Here is a 19042-nt window from a genome sequence, read left to right as displayed (position 1 = left end):
CTAAAAATAATTACACAAAAGAAAAGAAAAGAAAAGAAAAAATAAAATTAAAAAAATAGGGTTAACTCGGCTCGGCCCGCACCATAACCCGCCGAGTTAGGGTTGGCGGGTCGGGCTGGGCCAGCCAATTCCAACAAAGTGGCGAGCCTAACCCAACCCGCCAAAATTGCTAACCCGCTACGGGTTTGCTTTTCCACCATTAAGTATCACGTACATGGAAATCTCCCAGTATGATGGGAAGATTGATTTCAACACTTGGAAAAAGAAGATGAAGGCCCTCTTATCCCACAATAAGGTGAGAATTGCTCTAGAGAAGGATGACACCAAATGGCCTGAAGAAAAGATAAAGAAGAAGGCAGAGGTAGACGAAGAAGCGTATAATTTGATCATCATGAACCTGTCCGACATCATGCTGCGGAAGGTGGATGGCTTGGAATCTCCAATCGATCTCTAGGGTAAACTTGAATCTTTATATGCTCTTAAGTCTGCTTCTAATTTAGCTTTTTTAAAAGGTGCATTGTTTTCATATAAAATGGATGTAGCTAAATCTTTAGATGAAAACTTGGACGAATTTCTAAAGACGACCCTAACCCTAAAAGGTATTGACCAAGAACTAAGAGACTCTAGTCTTACCATAATTTTGTTAAATTCCCTACTAGAAGAATACCTAGTTGTAAAGAATGCCTTATAGTATAGTGGCATGGTACCTAGTGTGGATTTGATAGTGTCTGGGTTAAAGTCTAGGGAACTAGAATTAAGAACACATAAGAGAAATGGTAATAATCTATTTGTTAAAGGCAGATTTGATTCTGGGCAGTTTAATAAAGAATCTAGTAAGAACTCTTAGAGTAACTTAGGCACTAAAACCAGAAAGAAAGGCAAGGGGAATGGGAAACCTAAGGGAGAATCTAGGAAGTGCTTCTTTTGTAATAAAACAGGATATCTCAAGAAAAATTGTTATGAATGGATTAGGAAGAACAAATAGGCTAGTACTGAAACCAACCTAGCTAGCACTAGCAGTAACATTGAGATCTCTGAAGCACTTACTATTTTAAATACGGATAGAGGTAATAAGTGGGTGCTAGACTCAGGCTGTACTTTTCATATGAGTCCAAACAGAAATTGGTTCCAAAGTCTTAAAATTGGTGAACAGGAAACTGTATTCATGGGAAATAACCATTCCTGTGAGGTGCAACGCATATGTGACATAACCATTAGACTGAATGATGGTAAGGTGGTCCTGCTCACTAGCGTTAGATACATATCTGAGCTTAATCGTAACCTGATTTCACTTGGAACATTAGATGAATCTGGCTATTCTTATAAAGCACAAACTGGTTGCCTAGAAGTGTACAAAAATGGAAATGTATTGATAAAGGGTATTAAAAGGAATGACCTTTATATCTTATGTGGTTAATACTATCTTGGTGTGTTTAATACTGCTATACTATCCATTAATGTATCTGCTGCAGAGAAATGACATTTGAGATTGGGCCACATAGGCCAAAATAGCAAAAATGAATTGAAATAGCAGGTTTATTTTGGTAATGACTCTGTTTCTAATTTAAGCTTTTGTGAAACATGTGTTCTTAGGAAACAACACAGGATGAGTTTCCACAAAAGAACTCATCTTGCTGCAAAGTGTTTGGACTATGTGCATGCTGACCTTTGGGGCCTGTTAAAGTCATGAAAGTGACTCTACTTTGGTGACAAAAAGACCCTATGTGTTATTGAATTGAAGTTATATTGAGACAATTAAGAGAAATTATGAATTTATGTTTAAAAATCATATTTTGAGTTTTTCTTACTAATTTGGCATGTTTGGATTGAAATTTGAGATTGTGTAAGTTGATATTAGGATGTGATTTATTTTCTAGGGTTGATGTTGTCTCATTTATGCCATTCAGGGGTCAAATTGTCATGATCTTGGGGTTGATTTTGTCATTTTTAATATGCAGGGACCAAATGGATATTTGCCGCAATGGGTATAAACTTCCAGGTGACCATCGTGAAATGGGGGACGCGCACGCAAACCAACCCAAAACCCTAGCCTCCCACCAGAATCTGGTCGCCGGTCGGCGACGTTTCATCTTCCAGGCCGGCGACCCTTCATCTTCCGCCGGCGTGCCTCCACCACAAGCCACCACCGTGAAACACGCACCCACCGCGACGCTTCATCTTCCCATCGCGACGTTTCGTCTTCCCGGCGAGATTTCGCCGCTTTCCGGCGACGTTTCGGCTCCCCAAGGGTCGATCCACCTTCCCCACAGCCGGATCTAGCATTTCCAAGCTTCAGCCGCCGCGAAAACCGCCGGAATCCGCGGTTTTGCCGTCGCGCCTCTTCATCTTCCAGGCCAGATCTTGCTCATTTCCGGCGACTTCTCACCTCCCCAGGACCTGATCTGAACTCCCCATCACCAGAGCTTTCCATTGGTACCTTCGGATCCCATTTCCGCCACCGTTTTCCGGAGACCCGCCGGAAAATTAACGTTTTCCGGCGAACGGCGGCTGTTCGTATTCCGGGCTGTCCGTTGGTTGTTTTCGGCCCTTCTTCGCATCATATCGCTGTCGGTTACCTCCTCTTCGCCATGATCAGCTCCGTTTCCACTGTTTCAGCCTCCGTCATCACCACCATGAGCGGCTGAGTTCCCGGTTGTCCGTTACGGTGTAGGCGAGATCGAGATTGACTCCACTGATCTCCTCATCAGCTCTCGACTAGTTGGATGAGCCCGAATGTTGGATATTTGGTTAAGTTTCTTGTATTCAGATTATATTTGTTTTCGTTTCAGTTTGTTTGCGATACTTTAATATTATTCTGATGCTCGATGTGTTGAATTGATAATGTCCATTGAGAACGTTTATTGATATATAACTTTTCGCATAATTGAATGTCGGTTTGAGATTATTGAATGTTGATTATGACTTTAAATTGCTTCGGTACTGATTGCAATCAAGTTGTAGTAGCGTTTAATGTCATCTCTACTAGGAATGCATTTATTGTGTAATTAGTTGATTGGATGATACAGGTTGATAGGTTGTACTTGTTAACGTTGTACCAACTAGTGGTGTTTAAGGGTTTAGCATTTTTCGGTTAGTCAATGATAGTCTTTAACCAATCGATCTGTAACTAAGACGACGGGGAGACATGATAGATTATGCCTAGATTGCCGGGAGATATTTCTATGGATTTGCCTAGCCTTGTAGGATTAGGAAATTGAAGAGCGAGGAGAGGAATTGTGAGAGTTGGTCTTGAGTCAAACCGAACCCGTAGCGACAACGCTTTTAATATTGTGTTTTAGTTAGCAATTTATTTAATGCTTTTTAATTTCCTGCAAGTAATTAGTTTCCTTAGTTTTAATCAATCATTCCGCCAATTTCTCTTTCGTTAACTCAAAAATACATTAGGTCATTAGTCTTGCTCCCTGTGGATTCGATCCTGCTTACCGCTAACTACGGTACTTAGGTTTAATTTTGTGACCGTGACGACCGGTCTAACAAAATTTTGGCGCCGTTGCCGGGGAGCAACGTGCTTTTGACTTTGTGTGTATTTGGGTTTGTAAATACTTTTAGTCTAATTTTTTTTTATGTTATTTAATTTTCATTAGGACAGTTTCATTCGTGTTTGTTTTTATTTTGCAGGAAGATCGCAATTGGGGAAACGTTGCAGTGTGTCATGTGCATCAAAGTTTAAGCGTGACCCGATTGTGATATTTTCTAATCTTTTTAGCTTTAGTTCTTTTTAGTTCTTGTTAATCGTTTGTGTGATGTTTGCATGTTTCGTGTTCATTTAGTTTGCATGTTTGTATTAGTTTTGCATATTTTGTTTTTATTCATAGGATTTAGTTTTTGATTTAGTAATAATTTCTTTTTGTTTGACTGTTTATTTTAATTGTTGATTGTGTGGATTATTTTTTTTTTGGGGGTGTTTTCATATTTAGCTTTATTTTTCTTTATGTGTGGTTTTTGAATTTGTTTTTTGTTCTTTTTCTTTTTCCTTTTCGTTTAATTTTGATGTTGTGGTTGTTGGTGGAACCTTTGGTACACTTGTGATGAATGCTTGGTAGATAGTCATATCAACCAATTTTAGTACCCTTGGATTTGAAAATAGAAAGCACGTAGGATGGATGATAATCTGTATCCCATGCACAACCATCTTGCTTCTAGGATTCCTATCATAGGGCAGCCGCCTAGGAATGGTGGCATTTATGAGGTTTCTCCTTTGGACGATATAGACTCCAAGTTGGAGTCTTTAGCCTATCAATTTGACACGTTCATATCTATACATGGGCAAGCTTTTAGGCAACCACCTCCCGGTAGGACAAGTCAGGATGTCTTTTCTATGCCTTCAGACCTTTTAGCTGTTGAGTACGCATTTGAGGAACCAGCTCCCTTCACTTTTGAGGAGCAAGTGCATAATGCACAAGGTTTCCAGAGACGGAATGATCCGTATTCAAACACATTTGATAGTGAGTGGCATAACCATCCTAATTTTGCATGGAAGCAGGAACAATCTCAGAATGTCTCCCATAATATGCCATATAGTTCTTCCAATCAACAGGGCAATTATTGGGACATGTATTCGGTCCAACCAACCGCCCAACCTAGGATCCCACCTCCCGTCCAACAGCCCACTCATGAGCCCAGTCCACTGGAATCAATGATGGCTCAAATGCTCCAAACCATGCAAGAACAGAAAGATGACATGAATGCTAGGTTCAATGACTTAGAGCAGCATTATCAGATATTACATTCCCATTCCCAATCTATTAGTAAGCTAGAGACCCAAATTGGTCAAATAGCTGAAGCGGTTTATAAGAGAGAGGAATGCCATTTGCCGAGTCAAGTTGTAGATAATCCCAATGGTGCACCTCACCAGATGGGGTGTCATGAACTAGCTAGGCTTGAGAGGGAATTATATGCTGAGTTTGGAGAGAAAGAGAGCTTTGAGGGAAACCAAGCCGAGAACAGTGAAAGAGAACCAACCATAGAGTTAGGTGTGTCGAGACATGAAAACGAGGAAGTTGGGGAGAAAGAACTATCCCCTGCATTTGACACACCGATAGAACCCTATCCTCAATCTCTAGAGTCGAATCATGCATCCAACTTTAAGAAAACTACTATACACATACTTCCTCTCCATTATAGACGATTACAGTAGGAAGGTATGTGTATACCTTCTCAAGACTAAGGACGAAGCCTTGACTAAGTTCAAAGGCTGGAAAATCTTGGTTGAAACCCAATTAAACAGAAAAGTCAAGGCCCTTAGGACCGATAATGGGTTGGAGTGCTGTAACCTAGAGTTGATAATTACTGTAGTAATCAGGTGGTATTAAGGCATATGGGATTGCAGAAAGGATGAATAGAACAATTCTAGAAAATGTTTGATGCCCCTTATTTACTGCTTGATTGTCCAAAACTTTCTGGGGAGAAGCCCTAACCACTATTGCTCACCTAAGCAATAGGAGTCCCTCTAATTCGATAAGCTTTAAATGTCTTGAAGAGAGATGGTCAGGGAGGAGACCAAACCTTAATTACCTAAGAGTGTTTGGGTGTGTAGCTTATGCACATACTAGAGATGGGAAGTTAGACCTTAGGTCCCTTAAATGTGTTTTTCTAGGGTATCAAGAAGGGATCAAAGTCTATAGGTTGTGGGAAAGGGATGCCCCAAGGGTTATGATTATAATCAGTCGAGATGTAGTCTTTAATGAGTTCATGTTTCCTTGCAAGATTTCAAATGACAATGCTGGTAAGTTAAGAAGTGATCCTAAAATGCCTGATCAAACTGAGAGATCTCAATTTGAGCTAGAGCCAGCAAACTTGACAGAGCACACTAAACAACCAAAAGCCTCTGAACCTGAAAACCCTACACTGCCTAACAATGAGGATCAAGATAAAGAAGGGGAACAACCTAAAAACTTCGATGAAGGCCAGAATGAAAACCTGGCAGAATACCAGCAATCAAGAGATAGAGTCAGAAGGGAGATAAGGCCCCAAACAGGTTCAGCTATGTTGACCTAATATACACAGCCTTGGTTGCTGGTGTAGAGACACAAAGGTAAGAACCTGAAACCTATCAAGAAACCATCAGCTCCAAAGACATAGACAAATGGCTAGAAGCCATGAAGGAGGAAATGAAGTGTTAGACCGGTCGTCACGGTCACAAAATTAAACCTAAGTACCATAGTTAGCGGTAAGCAGGGTCGAATCCACAGAGAGCAAGACTAACGACCTAATGTATATTTGAGTTACCGAAAGAGAAATTGGCAAAATGATTGATTAAAACTAAGGAAACTAATTACTTGCAGGAAATTAAAAGCATTAAATAAATTGCTAACTAAAACACAATATTAAAAGCGTTGTCGCTACGGGTTCGGTTTGACTCAAGACCAACTCTCACAATTCCTCTCCTCGCTCTTCAATTTCCTAATCCTACAAGGCTAGGCAAATCCATAGAAATATCTCCCGGCAATCTAGGCATAATCTATCCTGTCTCCCCGTCGTCTTAGTTACAGATCGATTGGTTAAAGACTATCATTGACTAACCGAAAAATGCTAAACCCTTAAACACCACTAGTTGGTACAACGTTAACAAGTACAACCTATCAACCTGTATCATCCAATCAACTAATTACACAATAAATGCATTCCTAGTAGAGATGACATTAAACGCTACTACAACTTGATTGCAATCAGTACCGAAGCAATTTAAAGTCATAATCAACATTCAATAATCTCAAACCGACATTCAATTATGCGAAAAGTTATATATCAATAAACGTTCTCAATGGACATTATCAATTCAACACATCGAGCATCAGAATAATATTAAAGTATCGCAAACAAACTGAAACGAAAACAAATATAATCTGAATACAAGAAACTTAACCAAATATCCAACATTCGGGCTCATCCAACTAGTCGAGAGCTGATGAGGAGATCAGTGGAGTCAATCTCGATCTCGCCTACACCGTAACAGACAACCGGGAGCTTAGCCGCGCATGGTGGTGATGACGGAGGCCGAAACGGTGGAAACATAGCTGATCATAGCAAAGAGGAGGTAACCGACAGCGATATGATGCGAAGAAGGGCCGAAAACGACCAACGGACAGCCCAGAATACGAACAGCCGCGGTTCGCCGGAAAACGTTAATTTTCCGGCGGGTCTCCGGAAAACGGTGGCGGAAATGGGATCCGAAGGTACCGATGGAAAGCTCTGGTGATGGGGAGTTTAGATCAGGTCCTGGGAAGGTGAGAAGTCGCCAAAAATGAACAGGATCTGGGCTGGAAGATGAAGAGGCGCGGCGGTAAAATCACGGATTCCGACGGTTTTCGCGGCTTTTGAAGCATGGAAAGTGTAGATCCGGCCGTGGGGAATGAAGATCTACCCTTGGGGAGCTGGAACGTCGTCGGAAAATGGACAAAACTGGTCGGGAAGACGAAGAGTCGCGGTGGGAAGATGAAGCGTCGCGGTGGGTGCGTGTTTCACGGTGGTGACGAAGGGATGATGGTGACCGGAGCAAGGGGAAGCCGAAACGTCACCGGAAATGAAGATGAAAGGTCGTCGGAGCTTGATCGGAGAAGGTGAAGAGTTTTGGTGGGCGGCAGCCACGTTTCTGCAAACTTGAACTGGAGTTTTATACAAAATTTGGCAAATTTCCATTTGGTCCCTGCATGATTGAAACATGACAGAATCAGCCCTTAAAACATGACATTTTACCCCCAAAACAGCATAAATGAGACAAAATCACCCTTAATCCATAAACCATTACCTAATATTAACTCATATTTTTTTCAAAATTATTCCAAACATGTTATATTCATAAGAAAAATATTAGGAAGCGATTTTCGTGAATAAATTCATAAATTCTTCAATTGTCTCAATATACTTCAATTTAATCACAAATGGGGTATTTTTATCACCAAAATAGAGTCACTTTCATGACTCTAACATGAAGTCCTTAAAGCTAAACAGAACCTGATCCCTGGTCCCAAAACCTACTGACCAGAAACTGGTAGACTGTAAATGGCTTTACAAATTAAAGGAAGGCATAACAAGCTCAAACCCTCCAAGTTTCAAAGCCAGACTTGTGGCTAAGGGCTTCACACAGAGGGCGGGTATTGACTTTACTGAAATCTTCTCACCAATAGCTAAGTTTAAGACTATTAGGCTAATGCTTTCAATTGCGGCTCATTATGATTTAGAATTGGAACAATTGGATGTTAAAACAACATTTTTGCAAGGTGAATTAGAAGAAAATATATATATGTGCCAACCTATTGGGTTTAAGGATAGAAACCTACCTGAACATGTTTGCCTGTTGCATAAGTCTCTTTATGGCCTTAAACAATCCCCTAGGTAGTGGTATAAGAAATTTGACTCATTCACAGTAGGAGTTGGGTTTACTAGAAGCAAATATGATAACTGTTTCTATTTTGCGTGCATAAATAAAATGCCTATATACCTATTGCTGTACGTAGATGACATGCTACTAATATGCAAATCGAAGTCACACATAGATGAACTAAAAGCAAAACTAAGTGTTGAGTTTGATATGAAAGACTTAGGGTGTGCAAAAAGGATTTTGGGGATGATAATTCATAAAAACAGAAAATTAAATAGGCTAAGACTTCACCAACTACCATACCTGCAAAAACTAACTTCTAGGTTTGGAATGACTGAATCTAAACCTGTCAACATACCCTTAGCAGGTCACTTTACATTGCGTAAATTACAGTGCCCCAAAACTGATGCTGAAAGGCTGAAAATGGAAAATATTCCCTACTCAAGTGCCATAGGATCTATCATGTACTCCATGATAAGCACAAGACCTGATCTTTCATTTGCAATATCATTACTGAGTAGGCTCATGTCAAATCTAGGAATAGAACATTGGGTTGCATTAAAATGGCTGCTTAGATACATTAATAGCACAATGCATGTTGGATTAGACTTTTGCAAAAGAAACTCTACATTTGATCTTGTTGAGTATGTAGACTCTGATTTTCCAGGTGATCAAGACTCAAGGAAGTCCACTGCTGCCTATTGCTTCACCTTAGGTGGAAACTGCATCAGTTGGAAATCACAACTACAGCCATTGGTTGCACTGTCCACAACAGAAGCTAAGTACGTGGTAGTGACTGATGCATTCAAGGAGGCAATATGGTTCCAAGGGATCTTGAAAGAAGCAAGTTTGATGGACGGACTTGTGACTATGTACTATGACAGTCAAAGTGCCATTCATCTAAGTAAAACCCTGTACATGATGAGAGGATGAAGCACGTGGATGTGAAGTATCATTTTGTCTGAGATCAAATCACAAAAGGGAACCTGAATCTGTTGAAAATACCAATTGAAGATAACCCAGTTGATATGGGAACAAAAGTGATAACTCTTGCAAAGTTCAATCATTGCTTGAACCTACTGCACATCAACTGATTGTGTATAGAGCTAAGAAGGAGTATGTGAGAAGCTTGTTGCATAAATTTTGTTGCTACCTGGAAAAGAATAAGGCTTCAAGATGGAGATTGTTATTTAATGAAGCCTTATACGCTGCCGTTTTAGTTTTAATATATCCTGCAATTCTGGCCATTGATCTCCAAGCAATCCAACGGCTGAAACTCACATGTTGGTCAACCATATAAAAGCAGAAGATTTTCCCAATTTTTGCACTCTCTCTCGCTCGATAGAAGTCTCTAAAAGCTCTGTTAGGTTTTTTTGTAGAGTGTTTTTGCTGTTATGTAAATCTGTGGTTTAATCCACCCATCTGAGTTGCGTTTCTTAGTGGGTAGAGAATTAGGTTAGAATTTTTTTTAGGATTATTGATTTACCGCTATAGGAGTGAAGCTATTGTGGTTCTTGTAAGTAAGGATTAGAAGGGAAGTGTGATTGTGTAATCTGTAATCGTTGGTGAGTGTAATAATAGTGCAGCAAGCCTCTATATTCTGGAGCTCAACGTGGACGTAGCTTGTTCAATCTTGAACAAGTTAATCATGGTAAAAGATCGCGTGTTCTTCTTTTTCTTGTTTTTCGTTTGATCTTTATTTGGTTGTTTATAATCTTGATCTTGGTTAGCTAGACTTGATTTTACAACAAATTGGATTTCATCCAATTGCATGGACAACTTCCTGCCACTATGGAGAATATGACATCTCTCCGCTTTCTTGATTTATTCGGCAGCGGTGTTGAGGGGCGGTCTCCCTAGCTCCACTGGTAAGCTTTGCAACTTGATATATTTAGAGTTGGCTGCCAATAACCTAACCAAAATTCTACCTAGATTCCTTGAAGTAGCTGATAACTGTGGAGCCAACAGTCCTTTGCCTAGTTTGAGGTAATTGAAATTGCAAAATAATACAATAGTAGGCGAATTGCCACATTGGTTGAGTCAGCTTCGTAGTCTTGTCACACTCGACCTACGAAATAATTTGCTTCACGGTCCCATCCCTGCTTCTTTGTGTACACTGTTACATCTGTCTGAACTGACGCTTCATGGGAATAGACTAAATGGTTCTCTCCCAGATTCTCTAGGGAAGCTCTCCGAGTTGTTATATATAGACATTTCTTCCAACAATTTGACTGGTATTATTACCGAAGTGCATTTTTCGAAGCTCAGTAAACCCTAAGTTTGGATTGTCTTCCAACTCTTTCATTTTGAATGTCAGTCCCATTGGGTACCTCCATTCCAGTTTGAGTGTGAAACCCCGTTTTTAATCCTATACATATTACATATTTTGTGTGATTTATTTTTATGGAAGGGATTTCTGTTAGTTTTTAAAGTTTTATTGGGAATGAAATTTGCAAGAAAAGGAAGCTGCTGGGTTTGCATGTAATAAGGGCAAAATCTGGAGGTTTTTTGAAAGAAAAGCTGATGTGGTTAGGGTTTAGCGGATTACCTGTAATCTAGGGGCAGAAGCATAAATTTAGAAAGATTAAAATATAAAAAAAGAAAGAAAGGGGTTATTTTGGCCCAAATGAAGAAGAAGGAGACGAGAGCAGAGGGAGAAAGCGAGAGCAGAGCAAAAAAGAAAAGTTAAAAAAGGGGAGGCTGATTTTCCGCCCATGAGAAAAGAAGAAAACGAGAAGAGAAGGGAATGGGTGCAGCTGAAAATGGTAGAGTGAGAGAGAAGAGTGGAGGAGAGTGCAGGAGCTTCGGTTGTTAGAATAGTGAGTGGATCTAAACTGTTTTCCTTAAAAACTTAAGCTTATGCCCTTGCATGTTGATTTCCTTTTACTACCGTCCATTTGCTTTTGCGAAAATCCTTACAAGCATGATGTTTGTAAGGGGAATAGTAGAACTTTGCATAAAATCATGTTTTTATAATGATTTCTATTTTGTGCATAATTCCTTACCTTCAAATTTATTTAAGCTTTGATATGGTTATATTCATCTTCTGTAAACTATCTTTGGCATGCATGAATGATTTTATATATATAATGAAATTTGGAAGTAAGTGTGGACATGCATGTATAATAATTATGCCTATACCAATGTTGTTGAATGGAAAGAGAATTTGTATTTCCGCCTGTTTGATTTGGTTGATGATTGAGAATTCCAGCTAATTTTGGTAGGGCTGGTTTGTTTGGAAATTAATTGGTGGCAGTAATGGTTGGAATGAAGGGTATGGAAATTATGGATTTCATATATTGATTAATTTTGACAAGCATATGTGCATTTTTATGCATATTCACAATGTTTGTGATAGAACAAAATTATGGGAAATTATATGTTGGATATGGTGGCTGACTATTGTGGTTAACTGAAATTGGAGATTTAATGCATAGTTTATATGGGTAGAGCATATATGTTGATTCTAAAGAACCAAGAGTTATTAAAGTATGTTTTTGGTTATAAAAGTTATGCTGTGAAATTCTGACAGCCTAAACTTCTGAAAATTTTATATATGTTTCGGGTTTGTAAATGAAGCTAAATTCTCGATATTTGTTTTAGGCTTATTAAGATTGGTTGAAAATTGATTTCACCCCAAAATCGAAGTATTGGATTTTTTAATGAATTTTGAATTCTGCTATGAATTCTGGAATTTCATGTTTTCTGTAGAGCATGCATTTTTCAGACACTGAAATAATCACTTATACTTATCCAAATTGAGTGTTTTAAATTCGTATCCTATATGTGTCTATTTTTATTCTGGAGAGTTTCATGAGGTTTAGATTAGGGGCTGAATTGTTATGAATTTTACAAGTTAGTAACCTCATATCTGGAAACATTGCGAATTTAAATGAGTTTGAAAGAAAATTGTTTTTAAATAGTTATTGATTCTGAAGTGACTTGAAAATATTACTGGATCAACATATATTTGTCTTGAATGCCCCATTGAATTATAGCTTGATTTGGTGAGTGGATTAAACCAAATCTTCTTCCAAAAGCTTAAATCCACGTTTGCATGTTAACTTATGATTTTATTTTAAATGTTTGATGAAGTTTGGTATATAGAATTTATATGTATCACGCTATATGAATAAAATTTTGAGAGTAGAGAATTGGTTGAATTGTATACGGGTTGAGGTTCGTGATCTTGGTAGATGGTTTCTTGGAAAGAAAAAGAGAAGGGGTGCATTCTGTCAGTTTGAAAGTATGTTTTAAAACTTGCATTCTACCCCCATTTTGCATGGAATTTCATACGTTTGGCATGATTTACTTTTATATGAAATGTGGTATATATCTTGATTAGTGATGGACATATGTATGAATGTGATGTTGAAAGTAATTTTTATCTGGGTTAAACTGTCAGTTTTAAAACATGTTGGAAATTTTCAGTTTCACCCCTGGATGTGATTTTTATATTATGTCATATATGCATATTTATAAGCACATATGTGGTAGTTCTTGACTTATAATGTTACTTGAGATTAACATGAGATGCATGATTAAATGGAGTTTAGTGATTTTGATAATATACTAAATGAGAAACGAAAAAGGGTTATTTGTCAGTTTTGGGGCATGTTCATAATCTAAATTTTCCCCCCTTGGCATAAATATCATATTTTTCAAGCAAACTATGCATTTTTCATGAAGAAAAGCATGTTGACTATATATAAGAGTAAAAGTGGTTTTCAAACCACCCAACGAGTACCCATCCCCCAGAGATACAGATTATGGCTCTGCCCGAGCAATGCAGGATTCGCCGGGTATGACAGTTTCAATTTTTGCTCTGTGCATGCGTATGATAGATTTTATTGGTCTGTGCCTGGGCTTGAGTTGGTCCGCCAGGTAAGACAGTTTCAGTGGCTCTGCCCGTGCGATGATAGATCTTGCCGGTATGACAGATTTTATGGCTCTGCCTGGCATTGAGTGGTCCGCCAGGTATGACAGTTTCAGTGGCTCTGCCCGCGCGATGACAGATCTTGCCGGTATGACAGGTACATCCCTTGCTCTGCCTGTGTGTGAGACGCCCACCAGGTAAGACAGATTTCCCCGAGGTACTAGTTGCGGTGAGAGTTTTCTGTTATAACATCAGAATCAGTTTTAGAATGTTCAAAATCACATTCAGTTTTTAGTATCTGCTACGAGCGATAGCCTCAATAGAGTTTTAGAATGTTAAGAGAACCTTCATATAGCCACAGTTTTAAAATAAGATATTAGCTTATAGTTTTCAGTATCAGTAAAAGCTACAGTATCCAGTTTAAATTTCAGTTATCAGCATAAAGTTTACAGTATTCCAAAATCAGTTATCAGTGCATAGCTTCAAGAAAATCAGTCTTCAATTTTTATCATCACAATAGTTATAAATTTGTTACCAGATTTTGTTTTGAGAGTCATGAGTGTTCATTAATGATGGTTTGGATGTTTTAGCATGACTAGTAGAGTTATTTTTTCATACTCATATGCATTATTGAGTGATGACATAGATGGTTGCAGCATGACTTATAGGAAATATTGTTCCCAGAAGCATAAGCACTTACAGTTTTGTTTAATTTTCCAGAAAAAGAATTTTAAGCATTCATGTGACTATAATTCAGAATTTGTTTTTAGCTTAAATGATGATATTACAGTACTTAGAACAATTTAGAAAACGAGTTATACATGCATACAGAATGATTTAGTTACTTCCAACCACGTTCAAGAACATGTTGTTTTCAGATTTGTAATAACTATTGCATGCCATGACTATTGTTGAAGAATGTTTTGCAAACTCTCCCCAATCCCCCACTCACTGAGTATTTCAGCTCACCCCTTTTTAGACCCTTTTTCCCAGGTTCACAGGAAGAGTTGTGCTGAGGAGTAATTCCTCTCGAGGTTGGGCCCTTACGTCATCGACTCATCATGTGTGTAAAAATGTCATGCTTGTTACCGCTACCGAATTATGTTTTATCCTTATGTCTATCTCCTGTGTTGATTATAAAAGTTATGAATATCTGATACCATCCGTTTTTTTTTGGATTTTATGAACGTACAAGTTAGCTTTCAGATTTTCAAATGTATACGTATATATATCTTATGTGTTTATGCTTCCAAAACGAATCCAAGCGAATGTTTTTTTTTTTTATGAAAAACGTATTTAGAATACAGGTTTTTAGATTCCCACACGGCACGTCTCGGCCGCCCGAGTCTCATAGGTGCGCCCGGAGCTTATGGGGTAGGGAGGGTCGAGGCGGGTCGTGTCATTGAGTTTCTTTCCCAGGGTTCCTGTCGTTTGGGTCCATCATTTCCATATTGGCTTAAATCTCAAAGAGGGCTCAAGTATCTTGATTTCTCAAAAGCTAGTATATTGGATCCTATACCCAACTGGTTTTGCAACCTCTCTGGCAGTATGTATCATTTCAACCTCTCTTGAAAGGTCAACTACCAAATCCGCTAAATGTAAGCACTAATGCTCAGATTCATTTGAGCTCCAACATCTTGAAAGGATCTATTCCTGTGCCGAGTTTCGATCTTGATGTACTAGCTCTTTCAAACAATGAATTTTCTGGTCCTATTCCGGAGACTATTGGTGAATCCTTGTGGTCTTCGAGTTTTCTTTCACTTTCAGGCAACCAACCATCTGGTTCAATTCCTGAGTCTGTTGGACTGATGTCATCAATTGTGTGATTGATCTTTCAAGGAACTATTTAACTGGGAGAATACCTTCAAGCATAGCGAACAGTTTTTTTCTACAGGTTTTAGACTGACAAAACAATAATCTGTCAGGGGAAATTCCAAAAGTTCTTTGGGCTACTTGTATAATCTTCGGTCACTGCACCTAAGCAACAACAAGATCGCGGGATAAATTCCATTATCTTTCCAGGTTTTGCAGTCGTTGGAAACTTTGGATCTTGGAAACAACTGTCTGACGGGTAAACTTCCTCCATGGTTTGGCGATGGGTTTGCACATCTTAGGATACTGCGCTTGAGGTCAAATAGTTTTTTCTGGAGAACTTACCTTCTCTCTTTCAAAACTGAGTTCACTTCAGGTCTTGGACCTGGCGGAAAATGACTTTAATGGTAGTATTCCTACTACATTTGGGGAGTTTTTCTCCATGACTCTAGTGCAAAAGAAAAACATGTATCTGTTTTATGGGAGCAGCATTGAGCACTATTATGAAGAAAGCTATGTTGTAAATAAAAAAAACCAGTCTCAAAAGTTCACAAAGACTCTTTCTCTTATGACAAGTATATACCTTTCCGGAAACAACTTCTCTGGAGAACTTCCTGAAGAAATTTCAAAGTTGGTGGGTTTGGTAGTTGTTAAACCTGTCAGGAAACCATATCAGTGGCCAAATTCCTCCAAGCATCTCGCAGTTGCAGCACTTGTCATCCCTTGATCTGTCTGACAATGGTTTTTCAGGTCTAATTCCTGCAGGCATGTCTTCTTTAGATTTCTTGGGTAATTTGAACTTATAAAATGATAAGTTATCTGGCAGGATCCCTTACTTAGGGCATTTGACGACTTTTGATGCATCTAGTTTTGGCTGAAACTCAGGCCTTTGTGGAGCTCCACTTATAGTAAATTGTCAAGTTGATGATTCTGATAAAGATAAGAAGATTGATATTGACAGCAGCAACAGCTCTACTGATACATGGATTCTTTACTTGAACATTGTTTTGGGATTTGTTGCAGGAATCTCTGTTCCTTACACAGTTATCGCAATCAGAAGGCCCTGGTGGGATGCCTACATGGGTTATGTTCATAAAACTGCCGACAGATTATCATATTTAGGACACAAAGTGGCTAGACGTTGCAGGAACAATTTGAAGCATAATTAATCCTAAATTTTGTGTTTAATTTTCCATACTATGTACTTGCCATCCAAATTGTGCCTTTTGTTACTTTTATGATCTACTTGCATTACTCGTTACATTCTTCTTTGAGATAGTAATGTGTTTGTATGATAAGAATTTTATTTTTAACTCAGGCTTAAACAGATGCTTTGTTGGAAATTGGAAGCCAAACAAATCAAGTCTCAGGCTTCCAATTTCATAAAGATGAACAAATGCATGAGATAAGATAATTTTCACTCATAAAAAACTCATACATGTTCCATAATACAACTTCATATTCAATCCCTTTTTATTGATTCATAAAGAGATAAGATTACATTAAATAACTGCAAAACAATCGCTGTACAAACTGCTGATTTAAATAGTAATTTCGGGAAAATGAACTCTGATTTTTATTGAATAAACTGTTTCTTTATAGACAACACAGTAACACTAGTTAGTCTATCGAGCTGGAGTCCACTAACTAACAAAGCTAAAAATGTTAACTATATAAATTACAACTGAGCTGACTATTATACCCTTTTTCTTCCAATACTTTTAAAAATAATTGACACAACCCGTCCTGAATTTCCTCATCCCGTAGGATCCGGGCGCTCCCACAAGACTCGGCTATCCGAGACGTGCCATGTAGAAAAACTGCGAAACCTGTTTAAAGACATACTTTTCCTGAATAACATCATAGTATTTCCATCTCCAAACACCTCAAAAAGACATGNCACTTGGCAGGTCTGACGTGTGCGTGCTGCTCTGACGGGAGCAGGTCGCCCTTCACGTGACTTTCCTACGTCAGCCCTTTATTTCCTTGGGCATAACACATGTCTTCAAGTTCAAAACAGAGAATGGTGACTATTAATACTTTCGAAGGGATCTATCATGCCACAATTACAGGCTTTTTTGTTAACTAGGCTGTATAAATCTTACTCAAACTCTTAAATATCAGAAAATGATTCTGTGTTTTAAATTTCTTTTTCTGTTTTCAGAACTAAATCAGAAGATGAAAGATTTTTACGTCAATTTGAACTTTCAAATGTGTTTTACACTTCCTCTAATTGGCCTCTGCTAGCAAGTATACAATGAAAGGTGAACCTGAAGATTGCTTGGCTCTTATATCTAGCACATTCGCATGTGAATTCATTGAATTTGAACAATGCAACAGATACTGATGGAATTCTCCTCCAACCTAGATTTTTTGTTTTTTTTGGGACTCTTGTTATTATGCTTCTTGTTGGTTTTGTTTGAGTTTTAAGGCTTTATGGTTGTTCTTAATTGTATTGTATTTGAATTTCGTGGCACATAATCTCTAGACTTTTTCTGTAATACCAATATTTTATAAGTTGTTCTATTAAATTTTATTTGTGATTTTTTTGGGAGTAAAGATAATATCTAAAACAAGTGATGACTAAAGTAAAATCTGTCAGATTTTTTCGACGAACAGTGTTCTCCAAAATAAGTGGTGGAAAGAGAGAAGAAGGGGGTGGGGGTGGGGAAGAAAGGAAAAAGGAGAAGACAAGGAGAAACGGGTTTCAGCCGAGAAGAAGAGTGAAAGAGTGAAGAAAGAAAAAAAACAAAATATGGAAGAGAGAGAGAAATAAGCGCCGACTAAGTGAAGAAGAAAAGGACATCACTCAATTTTTGTAAGATTTGGTGAAAAGGAAGGAGGAAATCCGTGAGGAAGTGCTGGGCTTGTGAGTGGAATAGTATTGCATAAAAATTCATGTGAAATGGGTTGATTATGAATTGTGCTTGGTTGACTTATTTGATGATATTTTAGTTTATGAGGAATATTATCTATTTTCTTCACATAATTATTTAACATGCAAATGAGTGATATGAAGACTTAGATTTTCGGCGAAATAAGGGTGTATATATATATTGGGTAATCTGTATGAGTGTATTGATGTATGTGTAGAATCCTTTTGCTTGAATAGGGAAACCAAATTGTTGAGTGGTGAAATTGATTTTCTTCAGCTGTAGTGTCGGCAGTCATGTGGTTTTTCTTTTAATTTTTGGTTGATACCTCGTTTTCATGCATGTTTATATGATGATTATATGTGCTATGCTGGTGGTAAAATATATGATGGGTTTTGTGAAATAATTTTGTTGGTGAGATGGTAAGGCGAAATGCTTTTGTTTGACTCTAAAATAATAAGTTTTATCTTCTTTGCATGGTACAATTAAATATGTAGATGCAAAAAATCTACTATCATGAAAATAGGGTCTGATCCCGTGAGGCCACTAACAATCCGCTAGACCTACACACATGAAAGGACAAGCATGAAGCTTCTGTAAAACACTGGGGTGGCGTTTGCCGTAGGCACTCCGATGCTCAAGTCAGCGAGATTAAAAGAGATTATTTGATAAGAATTAAGGAGTTGAAGAATTACCAGGTGTCTTGTCGGAGGCTAGGACTACGACAGAGGCGTCAGGTTCTTAGGAGCAAGAACTTTAGGAGCAAATAGATGGTTTTGAATAGTGTAGATTGACTGTGGGAGATTGCCCCCTAATGAGAGGGCAAGCGTCTGTTTTTATAGTGACCCAAAGAGGTTGGAATTCTAGTAGGACATTGAATCCTCTTTTTTGGGAGATAATCCCTATCAAGAAAGAAATATGATTTCTTGACCTTATCAGATTAAGTTTAATAGTTTAAATAAGATTTGGAATCTTAGTAGGACACTAAGTCCTATTTTGGGAGATAATCCCTATCATAAAAGAGATATGATTTCTTAACTTTATCATATCAAGTTTAATAGGTTGAGTAAGATTTTGAATCTTAGTAGAAGAGGAAATAAAATGGGATTCTGATTTCCTATCTGTAGACTGTTGCAGGCT

General features: G+C 38.2%; 2 protein-coding genes across 2 annotated transcripts; both read left to right on the top strand.

Moving 5' to 3' along the window:
• The first annotated feature begins 8671 nt into the window (after positions 1 to 8671).
• LOC116142854 (secreted RxLR effector protein 161-like) lies at positions 8672 to 9274 on the top strand. Its single transcript, XM_031428265.1, has one exon. It carries the CDS (start codon positions 8672 to 8674, stop codon positions 9272 to 9274), a length of 603 nt encoding a protein of 200 aa, XP_031284125.1.
• Positions 9275 to 13256: 3982 nt separating this feature from the next.
• On the top strand, positions 13257 to 16198 carry LOC116142853 (receptor-like protein EIX2). Its single transcript, XM_031428264.1, has 6 exons — positions 13257 to 13318; positions 14525 to 14763; positions 14862 to 15037; positions 15406 to 15604; positions 15693 to 15818; positions 15915 to 16198. Exons 1-6 carry the CDS (start codon positions 13257 to 13259, stop codon positions 16196 to 16198), a joined length of 1086 nt encoding a protein of 361 aa, XP_031284124.1.
• Positions 16199 to 19042: the final 2844 nt, after the last annotated feature.

This window comes from Pistacia vera, unplaced genomic scaffold (genome assembly GCF_008641045.1).
Source record: "Pistacia vera cultivar Batoury unplaced genomic scaffold, PisVer_v2 Contig42, whole genome shotgun sequence".
In the NCBI taxonomy this organism is placed as follows: domain Eukaryota; kingdom Viridiplantae; phylum Streptophyta; class Magnoliopsida; order Sapindales; family Anacardiaceae; genus Pistacia; species Pistacia vera.
This window is presented reverse-complemented; position numbering and strand designations above follow the sequence as displayed.